Source organism: Bos mutus, chromosome 2 (genome assembly GCF_027580195.1).
Source record: "Bos mutus isolate GX-2022 chromosome 2, NWIPB_WYAK_1.1, whole genome shotgun sequence".
NCBI classification, from domain to species: Eukaryota; Metazoa; Chordata; class Mammalia; order Artiodactyla; family Bovidae; genus Bos; species Bos mutus.
In genome coordinates this window covers 70462163-70478797 of record NC_091618.1, presented here as the reverse complement: position 1 = coordinate 70478797, position 16635 = coordinate 70462163, and the positions used below count along the sequence as shown (strand labels likewise).

General features: G+C 34.0%; 1 protein-coding gene across 1 annotated transcript in view; it reads right to left on the bottom strand.

Moving 5' to 3' along the window:
- The window catches only part of SLC35F5 (solute carrier family 35 member F5), a 39978-nt gene that overhangs the window by 19236 nt on the left and 4107 nt on the right, over window positions 1-16635 (bottom strand). The window contains exons 4-9 of the mRNA XM_005898079.3: window positions 14772-14915; window positions 12497-12559; window positions 9675-9756; window positions 7973-8163; window positions 2295-2376; window positions 1449-1536 (exon numbers count right to left, since the gene is read on the bottom strand). Of these exons, the coding sequence (XP_005898141.1) occupies window positions 1449-1536; window positions 2295-2376; window positions 7973-8163; window positions 9675-9756; window positions 12497-12559; window positions 14772-14915 (650 nt within the window). The remainder of the gene's footprint in view (window positions 1-1448; window positions 1537-2294; window positions 2377-7972; window positions 8164-9674; window positions 9757-12496; window positions 12560-14771; window positions 14916-16635) is intronic.

The following is a 16635-nucleotide window of genomic DNA, read 5'->3' as shown; positions in this document are numbered from 1 at the left end:
CTCTGTCCATGGTATTTCCTAGGCAAGAATATTGGAGTGGGTTGCTCTTTCTTACTCTAGGGGATCTTCCTTACCCAGGGATCAAACCTGCATCTCCTGCATTGGCAGGTAGGTTCTTTATCACTAACCCACCAGGTAAAATCAAAATTAACAGTAAAATTATTCTTAAATATTTAAATAAATAATTCCATCATTTTAATGGATAAAATAAGACCAAATAAAGGAGGCAGAGAAATCAGAGGTTATTTCTTCATTCAACTGTTGCTTATTGAGCAATAGTTTGGGTTAAGCAATGAACAAGAGAGATGTGATTCCCATCCTCACGGAGCCTTATATTGTCTTTCTATTTCTGTGCATCTTTCTACTTTTATTAAGACAACACAAAGAACAGTTAGAAATAGGCATGAATTGTGAACAAAGCTGGATAAACCTCATTACTTCCCTAATATAAATATACTGTATTTTCCTAGTGTAAAAATTCGTCTGGCTAAATCATGGGCCAGTCATGTAAAAGAATAAATTCCTAGCATCCATGAAGTCTAAATGGTAAATCAGTTGGCTCAACCAGACTGCCCATGAAAACTACCACTGTCAATCTACCCTTGTATCTAAAAGAGAGAAACACCACTTTGTGACTGCCAAGAACCAGTCTCTATTATAATCACTTTTCCTATACATCCTTCCAAACTTTAAAACAAAACTGTAAATTAGATGATACTATCATCATTTTGCCATCAAGGAAATCCTCTCAGAGAGTTAAGGGGAAATGGCCAGGGGCAAACAGAGCTCTGATTCAAAGCCAGCTCTGATAGCTCAAAAACACTAATCTTTCTGGTAAATTATTCTGGTACCTTCTCTGATTTCTGATTTTCTCTTACAAAAACAAGAGTTTCATCAAATCAATATATCTATTTGAATACTGACTGTAAGCAAAGCCCTATGCTAGGCCTTTGATAACACAAAGAAGCAGAAAACAAGGATTTAGTCTTCAATGGTTTAAAATCTCCTAGGGAAGACAAGACAAATAAATACAAAGCTAAATAAAAATAAAAGATTTAAATTAGTTACTACTGGTACTTATGTATTATATTACAAATAGTAATACAAAATTGCCAGATGGCTTATACAGAAAATAACTAAAAGATTAAGGCTGAGACAATCAGAGACAACTGCATGTGAATGTCAGTACAATACTTAGTTAAGTTCACAGTCTCATGAATGGGAACCAAAGATCCTCCCTTCAGTTATGCTCCCTAGGAAGGTTTTAAAAACTAAAACTAGCCAAGGATGTGATGCAGAGCTGATGTTCATTTAAAACCTTCTTTTATCTTCCTCTTTCTCTGCCTATATATGATATTATAATATAAACCCTCCTCTATCACTACCAGAAATGCTTTAAACACTGCATTTTTAAGAAGAACAAACTAGCTATTATACTATATTCTTACCTTAAGATTACAGCTAAAAGTTTAGAAAGAGTGAATCTATCTCCACTGTTACTTGGAAACATTGCAGCAAGGATTAAGGTAAAAAGTCCTGTGGAAAGAAAAAGATTTAAAGAAAGATACATTCGCTTAAATAAATACTGTTAAAATTATTTATTATCAACTTGATTGTTTAAATAAGTAAATTACTTATTACCTAACTTTTAAATCTTGTCATTTTTAAATGACTAAGAATACGACTACAGTTACCTAGGCTGAAATGTTCAAAGACCATACAAGGAAACAGTCTCCAAATTAAACTGTTTATCTCACCAATACAGATCAAGTACAGTCCTATTTATTTTAAAACTACTAAGAGAGTTAATCTCAGCATTCACAGTAATATTCTGACCTCATCATAATCAAGTATGTGTGCTATAGTTATTTTTACAGCTCAAAAATACTTTTTTTATCTTCTAGACCTGGAAGTTGATTCAATTTTAAAAATAAAACACCTTTCATAGAGCAAATTATAGATCTGAAATAAGCAACCACATTTAGCCAAAGGGTCGAAAAAAATATCCTTAGAAAGAATATGTGAAAGGAAAGACAGCTACAATACAAAGGGTCAGCCTATAAAACTTTATATACAATGTATTTTTGTTGCATAGAAAATACTGTAAAGCATTAGAAGGAATATAAACAGTACAAGGCTATGGTACTAAACTTTAAGATTAAGTAATAGTTATAATACATTAATATATGTTAAAAAGAATGAAATAATTTATAACAAGATAAAAATATTTATATGTACACATATATATCAGAAATAGGCCTCAAGTTATAATACAGATAAGACAAATTTCTTACCAGAAGTTGAGGACAAAATATTAACTATAGCAACTTGTGTGTCTGAAAGTGCTTCTTGATATGAGAAATTTGCCAAAAACCACTGAAGAAACAGAAAATAATGAAACCTAATAAATTACTTATTTGTATTTGTTATTATAATTTATAGTTCCCTCCTTCTTTTCTCCTGCTAAATACTATTATAAGAAGTTTTAAATTTTGTTTTGCATTGAAAAATCACAGGCCTAAAAAGAAGACACACATTTATATCAGACCAAAAATCTTTGCTATCCAATTTTCTTAAGAAATGAACAAATTGGTTAAAAATTAGCACTCTTCAGGCTTCTTTTTAAAAATTAGGATAAATTTAATATCAAATCAACATTGAAATTTGATTTATCTAAGCACTGATAGTATTAAATTTATCTAAATCAAATTTAAGAGAAATCAATTGAACAGGTGATGCTTAAGGAGATGGAACTGGCCAGACTAATACAGACAAAGGCTGTATTCACTTTGGAAATTTTAGAATGTCCAAGAATACTGTGAATTTACTGGCTAACTGTGATTGTTTCTGTGATTCTCAGTTTTGAGACATAACACCAAAACTGGAGGTTTTCCAGTTATGGGAATTTTTTTCCCCTTCTTTCTTCCCTTTTGCTCATCTAAGCTAGGGTATCTTTATATTCCCAACCCTGGGCCCACTTTGATTTAGAGAATAAGAAATAAGGCCTCTTTTGACGAAGCCTGATGTTTGTGTGTATGTGCATACAAAGTTATTTTCACTGCCATCAGATATTCTAATGCAATTTACAACAACTTATCTATTTTCTGTTGGTGGACATTTTTTTGACTATTCCAAACAATGCCACCAAGAACATTTTAGCATATGCCTCCTGGGACACATGTGCATGAGTGTCCCTAACGTAGCATACATTAAGAAGCAGATTGTTGGTCTAAGTAAATTAACTGCTTGTCTACCTGTTTTCTGTTGCTTAAACAGATGGACTGGATAATCATGTTCTGCTGGAGAATGATTTGTCTCTGTTAAGGGAGGGACATCTCCTGATCTCTTTCAGAACTTTTAGTTAAGTGAGTGGTATGATTATCAGCGTTTATATTTCAAAGAAGCAGTATAGACACATGATTTTAGCACACTGCTAGGAAGCAGCAGATGGTTGAGAGCCTAGAAGTCTCCATTCAGTCTACACTGTAAGCTAAAGCCAGACTGAAAGCACAGCAGAGACTCTGATTCCATCTGTAGTCTTCTGACATCCTAATTTCACTTGACTATCTAAATAAAAAATGAGGTTAGCAAATGGCAGGATGAGCAATATCAAATATATATTGCAATAGGAGCCACAACTGCTTGCAGTTGATGCACTAAACAAGAAGCAGAAGATTCTGCCCTTTAATTATCTTTTGGAGATTTTCTGCAAGAATAGGTAATGCTTATCAGGTGATAATTAGCTTTCTTGACCTACTTTCCTTACCATTTTAATACTTAAATACTGTGCTCACTTTCCAAACAATCTCACTGCTCTCTGCTAATGCAAGATAAAGAAATAAAATAAGACCATTTAGATGGTAGGAATGCAAAGATTCTAACTACTCATCATTAGCTATGAACTCTTTCCAGAAAAATCTTCCCACTCTCCAGTTCTCCCCAAATTCCATTCTCTGGCTCTCAAACTCAAGGCAGCCTCATCACAAAGTCAGACCATCTCAATTACCCTCAGTAAAAATTATTTTTACAATGTTTCTCTTCATTATTTCAGAGTTGAGGACAACCACTTACTAATAATTGAGCTATCACAAATAATTTATATAATACTTCATTATTTCATGAGTGGTAATTGATTTTAAAACTAGCGTAAAAGCCTGTGAGACCTAAATTGTACTTTACAGAAAAAAACTGTAACACCATAAGCCCTAATGAGACAAAATAATTAAAGGAGGGCTGGCAAATACAGTAATTATTAACTCCTTTTGAACTGCAATGTCCAATACACTAGCCACTAGCCACATGTCACTATTAAGCAAATGAAATATGGCTAGCTTGAATTGAAATGTTTAGAAATTGAAATAAAAACAGAAAATGAAATGAAATAGAAAAAAATATTTAAAAACTGAAATGTTTAGAAGATTTTAGTACAAAAAAAAGAATGCAAACTATCTCTATCATCTTTATATCATCTTTATATCAAGAGTATGTTCAAGTGTTTTATATACATAAAGTGGATTAAATAAAAATATAGTATTAAAATTAACTTTACTTATGTGGTATGGATGGACCTAGAGTCTGTCACACAGAGTGAAGTAACTCACAAAGAGAAAAAGAAGTATCATATATTAACGAATATATATGGAATTTAGAAAAATGGTACCAATGAACCTATTTGCAGGGTAGAAACTGAGATGCAGACTTAGAGAGAGGACCTGAGGACACAGTGGGGAGGGGAGAGTGGGACGAAGTGGGAGGTTAGGATTGACATACATACACTACCATGTGGAAAACATAGCTAGTGGGAAGTTGCTATATAGCACACGGATCTCAGCTCAGTGCTGTGATGACCTAAAGAAGTGGGATGGAGCGGGTGGGAGGGAGGCTCAAGAGAGAAGGGATATATGTATACATATAGCTGATTCACTCTGCACAGCAGAAACTAACACAATGTTGTAAAATAATTATACTCCAAAAAAAGAAAAACAAAGAATTAATTAAGGCCTATAAAGTGTTTCAAAGGCCAAAGATGAAAGACATCATACTAAGTACAAAGCCTCATTATGGGCCCTGCAGTTGATGGAATACAAAAACTCATTTATGGTTGGCAAAATTCTAAAACAGCTAAATTTTCAAATAATTCTCAAATAAAGATACAAGAAAAAAAATAACTTTCTCTTTTTTTAATGTGGCTACTAGAAAATTTAAAAATACATATATGACCTATATTTGAGGCTCACATTATATTTCTACTGAATAGCACTGCTCTAGACCTCAACTAAGCTTATCACTCTATTGAGTCAGGTTTCTAAAAAGTTGAATTCCTGGACTGTACTACTCTGACTTCCTATAGAAATGCCTTTACTAAAGATTAACATAGCTCCCTGCTCTTATATTAATAATGTACTTAATACTGATTTTTCTTTTTTTTTTAATTTTATTTTATTTTTAAACTTTACATAATTGTATTAGTTTTGCCAAATATCAAAATGAATCCGCCACAGGTATACATGTGTTCCCCATCCTAAACCCTACTCCCTCCTCCCTCCCCATACCATCCCTCTGGGTCGTCCCACTGCACTAGCCCCAAGCATCCAGTATCGTGCATCGAACCTGGACTGGCTTCTCATTTCATACATGATATTTTACATGTTTCAAAGACTATTAAAAGTGGAAGCAATCCAAGTGTATATCAGTGGATGAACAGATAAACAAAATGTGGTATATACACAGAATGGACTATTATACAGCCTTAAAAAGAAAAATATTCTGAACATGATACAAATATAAACCCTGAAGAACAAGAATAATTTATTAAATTATGAAGTGAAATAAGTCAGTCACAAGAGGAAAAATGTTGTATAATTCTATCTAAATAAAGTACTCAGAGCAGTTAAGCTCACAGAGACAAAAAATAAAATGGTAGCTGTCAGCAGCTAAGGCAGGTGGGAAAGGGAAATTATCATTTAATGGGTATAGAGTTTCAGTTTTGCAACATGAAAAAAGTTCTCCTGACAGGCACTGGAGATGTTTGCAAAACAGTGTGAATGTATTTAATGCCACTGACTTGTACACTTAAAAATAATTAAAACAGTAAGCTTTGTGATATGTATATTTTACTTCAATCTTTCTAAAAGGTTATTATCTGCACATATCTACCTGTAAATCTGCTATACAGAACAATACCTTGCTGCTGCTGCTAAGTCGCTTCAGTCGTGTCCGACTCTGTGCAACCCCATAGACGGCAGCCCACCAGGCTCCCCCGTCCCTGGGATTCTCCAGGCAAGAACACTGGAGTGGGTTACCGTTTCCTTCTCCAATGCATGAAAGTGGAAAGTGAAAGTGAAGTCGCTCAATCATGTCCGACTCTGTGTCACCCTGTAGACGGCAGCCTACCAGGCTCCTCTGTCCATGGGATTTTCCAGGCAAAAGTCTGGAGTGGGGTCCTATTGCCTTCTCGAACAATGTCTTACTGCCTATGAAATTTATTCTCTCAGTTTTGAGTTGGGAAAAGTTAACTTTATCAATAAAGAGAAGTACTTCTTTTTAATAGACAAAAAGCTACGTACATCAGAAAGGTCTCCATCTTTCCTTCCTGTCAAACTGCCTAGAGATAAATTGTGTGCTTTCTTTTAGTGGAAGTTCCTGACATAATCAACGCATTCCACAGTCAGTTTGCCCCCTATACAGACATTATATGTTTAATCTGGTTCTTATCTCTCGCCTCCTTTTAAACTTTTACTATATAGATTCTTTGCGTTTCACCTCATGTCTCCTTTAAAAGTTAAAGAGATAAAATTAATTAATTTTAGTCTTGCTTTACACATTTAAAACAAGGTAATGGAAATCATAATAGCATAATCTAAATACATGAGCCTTTAAGTTAACCTTATTACATATGTAGTTACCATATTACAACTCCCAAAGATTCTTTGATTTTCATTCCTGAATATATTAATCAAGGTATCACTAAAACAGAGGTTATTCAGGCAGAGGATGGTGAAAAATTGGCTATGCCGTATATATGAAGCAAAACTGTAATGTAAAAAAAAAAATCTAATAATCAGGCTAATAATATTGACATTAGCACTGCATCATTACCTAATTTTTTTAAATGCTCAGTATATATTTAAATCCTAAAGGTTCATACAAAACAACCTTGGAATAGGTTGAGTATTAAAATTCATTTTTAAATTGTAAATCAGAGTTTTTACTTACTCAGACAAGTTGTCTAATCCAAGATTAGCCTAAAATAATATTTTATTTGCTAAATGAATTTTTTATGTGAAACACTAAGCATATTTTTTGGTTTCTAAATCAAAATAATTGAGAAGCTATAATAAAATATTCTGAAAAAATGTTTACTATAAATACTAGTAATATTTTGACCACATTTATATGGCTTCCCAGGTGACACTAGTGGTAAAGAACCTGCCTGTCAATGCGGTAGATATAAAAGACCCGGGTTCAATCCTGGGTTGGGAAGATCCCCTGGAGGAGGAAATAGCAACCCACTCCAGTATTCTTGCCTGGAGAATCCCATGGACAGAGGAGCCTGGTGGGCTATAGTCCATAAGTTCGCAAAGAATCAGACACAACTGACATGACAGCACACATACGAATTTTAAGTAAAACTACAAAAGCAATTATTTGAAGAAATCAATGCAGTCAATGCAAACTCTTATCTGGATATTTACTAGCATTTGTATTAATATATATCATAGTATAAAATAACTATTTATTATCCAAATTCTAAATATATATGAGTAGTTGTAGTGTACAGTATTTATTACATTCTTTCACATATGACTAGTAATTATTAACTTTAATACTCTAATTTCCCTCTGATGACAGATAACAGAGTTTAGAGTCATGATTAAGCAACCTAAATTGTCTTACACTTCCATAGTATATTGTTGGTATGTATACTGTCTTAAAATTCAAATTCCAAACATATAATAAAGAGAAGACTTACCACAAAGCAAAAAAAAAAGCTAATTTTTGCTACTTGAGTTGCCGTAAGTTTCCCCACAGTTTTGAGTAAGGATTCTTGTTCTTTCACAGTAGGATATGACATGCGAGACAACTTAGCTTCCAATGCATGGCTTGATGGAAGTTGTCGAATCTCCATAATATTACTAAATCTTACACGAGACTTTTTGGGAACTTAAAAGGAAAAATATAGTACAAAATCATTAAACATTTCCCCTCACACCCAACAAAAGTTAAAAGTTTTAATATAATGATAAATGCATATAATTTATCTATGATCACGTTTGAATAGTCAAAAAAAAAGTTACATTATTATATGGGACAGCTCTGCTTATTGAAAAGAGTTTGCAAGAAAAAATGTTTCCATTTATGAAACATTTTGATGATTTTAAAATGAGACCAATATTCAAATAAAGTTTCTTCAACTGTATACATGCACAACTGCCTGATTCAGGATATAGTATGAATATTATTTTAGCATTTATATTGTTCAGTCGCAAAGTCATGTCCAATTCTGTGCAACCCCATGGACTGCAGCATGCCAGGCCTGCCTGTTCCTCACCATCTCCCAGAGTTTGCTCAAGTTCATGTCCAGTGAATCGGTGATGCCATCCAACCATCTTGTCCTCTGTGGCCCTCTCCTCCTGCCTTCAACCTTGCCCAGCATCAAGGTCTTTTCCAATGAGTTGGTTCTTCACATCAGGTGGCCAGAGTATTGGAGTTTCAGCTTCATCATCAGTCCTTCCAATGAATACTCAGGACTGATTCCCTTTAGGATTAACTGGTTTGATCTCCTTGCAGTCCAAAGGATTCTCAAGAGTCTTCTCCAACACCACAGTTCAAAAGCTTCAATTCTTTCACACGCAGCCTTCTTTTTGGCCCAACTCTCACATCCATACATGACTACTGGAAAAAACATAGCTTTGACTAGGACCTTTGTCAGTAAAGTAATGAGTTTAGAGCTCAAAAAAAAGGAAATCTGTCACTGCTTCCATCTTTTCCCCTTCTATTTGCCGTGAAGTGATGGGACAAGATGCCATGATCTTAACATTTTTAATACTGAGTTTTAAGCCAGCTTTTTCACTCTCCTCTTTCACCCTCACCAAGAGGTTCTTCAGTTCCTCTTCGCTTTCTGCCATTGGAGTGGTATCATCTGCATATCTGAGTTTGTTATTTCTCCCAGCAATCTTGATTTCAGCTTGTAACTCATCCAGCCCGGCATTTATAGTAAAAGCTTATTTGGATTTTTTCTCATAGATATTCAATTTATGAGAATTATTTTCCTAGTCAAGCATGCAGAACATTCTTCTACAGTTCCACTACTTGCAAGAGAATATCATAGATAAGTTCTTCACTTTACACTGAAGCTGGCTTTCCTTATCACATTCACAACTAGCAAAACTCCTGTAATTCGCTATCAACGTCTTTGATGGCCTGGTTGCAGAAAACATTGTTGATTAAAAAATAAATCTATGTTTACAGTAACACCATAGAGATTTCTGGTATTTGGAAGCTATTTCCATTGAATTAATGAAAACTTCCAGTCAAACTACCAGACAACTACAGGTTGAACCAATACCACATGGAATAGGCAACCCACAGAACCACTTAATTTTGGAATGGCTTGAATGAAAAGCTAAAATTTTCATCCATTTCTAAGTTATGAAATTCTAAGTTTTGCTTACTTTTTTCAGTATCAATGTTTGTGTTCTCAGGTTTTTCACTTGGAAGATCATGAAATTTCACAGGAACATATAGAGGCTCACTCTGGAATGCAGCAAAAACAGAAACAAATATAAACAGCAAGTATAATATCTGATACACTGGCTAAATTTAAGTGAATGGTTTATAGACACAGATACCACCCAAAGAGAGCCTTTCACCACAATGCTTATACAGCATAATTTTCCCAAAATGCATTTTCAAGACTTAAAAAGGAAACTCAAATGATCCACTCAGGTACAAAGACAGAAAGAATAAGTTTAAAGTTTAGAAATGTAATCGGAGAGCACTGGCACATTATGATATTTAACATTTAAAAATCATAAAAACAGACCTCTCTCAGCTAATAGATTATCTCCCATTCCTTTTCATTCATTCTTTTAAGATATATATATTGAGTGTCTACTATGTCAGGTACTGTTCTAGGTCCTGGGGATGTAACAGTGAATAGAAACAAAATCTCTGTTCTTAATGATCAGTCAGTCTAATGGGGAAGGCAGACAATGAACAGATAATCACATGTATAATATGTATACAAATTTGCCAAATTGTTTCCCCTTACTACTTGAGTCACCTAAAACCAAAAATTCCTAAAAATCTGAACTAGATTAACAGATAGAAAAATAGCTTCCTCTTATCAGTTCTTACTTCTCATGTCCAGAGCAGGTAAACTTACATTTCTCATTAGTCCTCACAACAACTTTATAAAATGGAATTTTAAAGGAACTTTTCTAGAAGTTGAGATATAAAATAATTGAGTGGTAGACAACAGAATTAAATTCAGGTTTGTCTAACCATGCTCTAAAGATCTACATTTTTCAGTTCAGTTCAATTCAGTCGCTCAGTCGTATCCGACTCATTGCGACCCCATGAATTGCAGCAGGCCAGGCCTCCCTGTCCATCACCAACTCCCAGAGTTCACCCAAACTCATGTCCATTGAGTCGGTGATGCCATCCAACCATCTCATCCTCTGTCGTCCCCTTCTGCTCCTGCCCCCAATACCTCCCAGCATCAGGGTCTTTTCCAATGAGTCAGCTCTTCGCATCAGGTGGCCAAAGGATTGGAGTCTCAGCTTCAACATCAGTCCTTCCAATGAACACCCAGGACTGATCTCCTTTAGGATGGACTGGTTGGATCTCCTTGCAGTCCAAGGGACTCTCAAGAGTCCTCTCCAACACCACAGTTCAAAAGCATCAATTCTTCAGCACTCAGCTTTCTTTCTACATTTTAAGTGGTTCTAAACACCTCAACTGTTTTTGCAAATGTTTCTCAGATGATCTGTATTCAAGGTACAATTCTCCAAAGACAGTTTCTTAAATCAACATAAAATATTTTTTATTTTTATTTAACTCCTGATACAGATTCTGTCAATTAAAACTATTCAGTAAATGAAGAGATAACAGGATTTGGAAATAGAGTCTCTTTGTTGCATTACAGCATTTGACCTAAAACAATTTGACATGTACATCTTACAGATAACAGCAAAACTTAGCAAAATAGTAGGGCTTCCCAGGTGGCACAGTGGTAAAGAATTCATCTGCAATATTGCAATGCAAGAGACGCAAGAGACGGGGTTTGATCCCTTGGTCGGGAAGACCAATTCACTCCAGTATTCTTGCCTGGAAAATCCCATGGACAGAGGAGCCTGGAGGGCTCTACAATTCATGGGTCCTATAGTTCATGGGGTCCCAAGAGTCAGATGTGACTGAGCACAGCACAGCAGCAGTAGAAGAGTAGGTTGCCATTTCAACTCTTGTCTTCTACACTGACAGAGACAACTGATATTAGTCTTGTGTTTTCTTCCCCTAGTTTTCTTTTTGCTGTTATTTTGTGTTTTGTTTTGTTTTTTGCTGCGCTGCACAGCTTTGTGATATCTTAGTTCCCTGATCATGGATCAAACACATACCCTCAGTAGTAAAAGCACAGGATCCTAACCACTCGACCATCAGGGAATTCCCAATGACTAGTCTTGTTGACACTAAAGATCCGAGAGAGAAAAGACATGACACTTTCTCTAAGTTTAACAAAGCCTACACTGTGCCGAATAACCTATCTTGCAAGCAACCGTAGTTCTAAGAGCCAGATGAACTAAAAAACAGTCAATAAGGTCACCTATAGTGCTTCATTAATTGGTACTAAATTTTAGAGTAACTTTAAAATCTTTCTCAAATAGAATACCACACTTGGAATGATACATTTTAAATACATAACTTAGTAATGATCTAAAAAGAGTATTCTTACATACTGTCTCCAACAAGATTAAATAGAGTGACTATGTTAATTCCTTTGTAAGCTTGTTTATTATCTGTCTCTCTCCCTTCCTCAAACACACACTGGAGCATAAGCTATATTTCAAGAGTCTAGAAGAAGTATTTAATATATTAAGTGCTCTTAAAAATTTGTGAAATGAATACACAATCTGCTTATAGAGTCTGTTTCAAGTAAATGCATTTGCTTCTAAGTGATAAAATATAACAAACATGATGTGACAAAGCTGGTAAGAAACAAAGGACTTCCTTTTCTCTTTTCACTCCTTAACTAATTTCCTCTTCCCTTCTCCCCTTAGAGGTGGCTGAATTGCTTGCTTCTAGGCCCCAGGTACCGCTAAGGAGAGAAAGTACCAAAAAAAAAAAAGAAAGTACCAAATTACAACTCTTGTGGAGAGCACCTAACATGGAGATACAACTATCTTAACATAGCTGTGGTGCTATCAAAGCTATTTCAGTCCTTCCCACCACGGTCAACTCCACCCAGTCTCTCCCTGAGGAGAAAAGAAACACTTACCAAAGAACTATTCATAGTTGTATCTGTTGTGCAAGCAGCAAAGTACCCTTCAGCATCTGCAAACTACAAATTATGAGACATAAAGTTCGATTAAACTCATGTTACAAACTAGAACTGATGTGAGTCACAGCTCAAATCAGTAAGGAAGAGTCAATGTAGAAAAATGGACAAGATATGGACAACTCACAGAAAAATTCTACTATGCAACAAATACATGAAAAAAGTAACCAAAAACATGCAAATTAAACAAGATACCACTGCCTACCTACCCTACTGGCAAATGATTAGGGTTCTGCTGACAGTTCAATCTTATACACTGCTACCAGACATCAATCAGGTGAAACTACTACAGATGCTAATTTAGTGAAAGGAATCAAAAGCCATAAAATGACACTGGTGTTTTACCCAGCAATTATGCTTTTAGGAATTCAGCCTAACTAAATAACTACATATGAATACAAAGGCATTCCTATTTATTCACAACAAAAGAGAAGGTGAAAACACTCTAAAAATTGTTAGTTAAATAAAATAGGAAACAATGATAACAAATGTTTATTTGTCTGGAAAAATATTCACGATATGGTAAATGAAAAATCAAGTCAGGTTAGAAAGCAATATATATAGACCAAACCTATTTCTGCTATAAATCTTTTTTAATATATATACATATAAATAGATATCTACGGATAGTATCAAATATTTATAGTGGTCTTAGAATGGTAAGAGTACGAATAGATTATTCTTATTCTTCCTGTTAACATAATTTGTCTCCAACAATGAACTTTACTACTGCAATTAAAAAATACTTAACACTGAAAAATGTTCCAACAATGTTAAGTTTCATAAAAAGTTGTTTGTGATATACTATCAAGCACAAAAAGCAAGTAATAAAACAGGATGTAACAGAATAATTTCATTCTTATAAAAAGTGAAACAAAAATACACACATGTAAAAGAATGGTAGTACATATGCCAAAATAGTGTCAGAGATTATTCCTTGAATGGTAGAATTTATTATTTTCTTTGTTTTGTTCCTCTATATCTTTAAAATTTTCAACAATGTACATGTATTAATACACATGTAACATATTCCTACATGTAATACTACAATGAATGTGCATTTCTATAATGTATACATCTTAACTTTTACAAAGTAAAAACTACTCATATTCATAATTTTGGTAAGTTTTTGTGCACAGGAGTATAATTTCCAGTCTTTACCTCAAAAATTACTGAAAAGCCCGATAAAAATCTAAAAAGTTCATTTCTCAGGAATGCATTCATTAGCTAAGACAAGAAATAATATTGTTTTAATTCACAAAAAGTAGTACACATAAAAGAAAAGGATTTATGGAAACAGAAAATAAAACATAGGTTACCAGAAGCTGGGGGAAGGAAAGAATGGGCATTCAAGCAGAGTTTCTGCTTGGGATGACAAAAAAGTTCTGGAGATGGATAGTGGTAATGGTTATACAGAAAAACAAATGTACTTAATTCCACTGAACTACACATTTTAAAATGGTTAAAATAGTAAATTTTATGTTATATATATTTGAATACAATAAAAATAGGGTAAAAGAAAAAAATGATTAAAATGGTAAATATGATGTTATGTATATGTTACCAAAATTTTAAAAAGAAAGAGAGGGATAGAGAATCTAAAAACAAAAGAAAAAGAAAAGAATTAATGTAAGAGATAGTTTTATATTCTTTATTATCAAAAATTGAGTTTCCACTACAAGGAAGATATAACACTATATAAACTGTCATTTTTTCCCAACACTTAAAAAGAAGCATGTATGTCACATTAATGAAAGAATATAATTTGATTAGCCAAACATCTGAAAAATGCTCTGAAATATGTTATTTTCATTTTAACATACAAACTTTGAATTATTTTCTTCTATAATCAACTAATTAGATGATATTCATCTGGTCTGCAAATGACCAAAACTCTAGATACTTTTCTTATCCCTTCTCTTCCATTATTTTCTCCACATGTTCTGAACTGAACTGAAATAATATTTAACAACTCAGAGGATATCACAAGGTAAGCGAAAGAAACTGATTATGTACCTTTGATCTTTCACAAAATATTCTGATGCCAAGCTGATTAGAAAAAATTTTAAAGTATCAACAAAAGTAGGTTTTTCATATATCATACTATTTTCATTCATTTAACTGAACAACTTAAAATCTGACATCTTTCAAGAAACTGGTACTTTGAAAAATTGAAAACCCCCTCTCCAACAAACACTTGAAATTTAAAACTTACAAAAGTAGCATGCTTTCCTCGAAATCCTCTTGTGCACTGTTGTCTCCAAGGCTTCCAAACTATAAAGCCCAAAAGGTACAGAACGAACATAGACGTTTTTGCAAAGGTGCTGAAGAATGGTTTGTTGTACTGAGTAAAAACATACTGTGGAGGAAAACAGTTACACAAACTGAGACAAACCTCATTACTCATTTCCAATAAAATAAGATTATTACATGATTTTTAACTCTTTGGAAAGATTTTTAACTTTTGGAAAGATCAAAAGAGACTACAAAAATATTTTTAATTCATTTCTGAATATTGTCTTTTTCTTATATGCCAAGCATAATATTTCTAAACAACTTGCAAAAAAAAGTTTTTAGTTTGCACTGAAAACCTACTATGCAACAGTATCTATATTAGGGACTAAGGCAAAGTAAGACAGGCTTTCCTGAGAGGAGATAAAAAGATCCAGATTTTATATATAGATAGATATAGATAAGAAGAATACACAGTGTAATATGCTAATACCATGACAGTGGGGTACAGGGTACCCAGGGAATACCAAAGAAAGATCATTCTGAAGGTTATAGAAATTTTCCAAAAGAAGCTATTCTTGATCCATATCTGAAAGGCTAAATAATAGCCCAAACAGAGGAAATAGCACAAAGAAAGCCAATGAAAAAGTATGGGCTATTAAGAAAACTGCATGAAGTTTAAAATTATTAGGAAGTTATAAAAAAAAAACCTGCAATTATCATTTTTGTTTGATTTTTTTAAAAGTATAGTTGATTTACAATGCTGTCTTAGTTTCAGGTGTACAGCAAGATGATTCAGTTGTATGTGTGTGTGTGTGTGTGTGTGTGTGTGTGTGTATAAACTACCTATTTTTTCAGATTCTTTTCCATTTTAAGTTATTACATGGTATTGAATATAGTTCCCTGCACTACATAGGATATCCTTGTTATCATCATTTAAATTGAAAATATCAGCAAGAACTCATAATTTTTATTTCAAAAAAAAAAATCTTAAAGACAATCTCTTTAACAAGTGGTGCTAGGAAAACGGGTCAACCACTTGTAAAAGAATGAAACTAGAACACTTTCTAACACCATACACAAAAATAAACTCAAAATGGAGTAAAGATCTAAACATAAGACCAGAAACTATAAAACTCCTAGAGGAAAACATAGACAAAACACTCTCCAACATACATCACAGCAGGATCCCCCATGACCCACCTCCCAGAATATTGGAAATAAAAGCAAAAATAAACAAATGGGACCTAATTAAACTTAAAAGCTTCTCCACAACAAAGGAAACTATAAGCAAGGAGAAAAGACAGCCTTCAGACTGGGAGAAAATAATAGCAAATGAAGCAACTGACAAACAACTTTTCTCAAAAATATACAAGCAACTCCTGCAGCTCAATTCCAGAAAAATAAATGACCCGATCAAAAAATGGGCCAAAGAACTAAATAGACATTTCTCCAAAGAAGACATACAGATGGCTAACAAACACATGAAAAGATGCTCAACATCACTCATTATCAGAGAAATGCAAATCAAAACCACAATGAGGTACCATTTCACGCCAGTCAGAATGGCTGCTATCCAAAAGTCTACAAGCAATAAATGCTGGAGAGGGTGTGGAGAAAAGGGAACCCTCTTACACTGTTGGTGGGAATGCAAACTAGTATGGCCACTATGGAAAACAGTGTGGAGATTCCTTAAAAAACCGGAAATAGAACTGCCTTATGACCGAACAATCCCACTGCTGGGCATACACACTGAGGAAACCAGAAGGCAAAGAGACACGTGTACCCCACTGTTCATCGCAGCACTGTTTATAATAGCCAGGACATGGAAGCAACCTAGATATCCA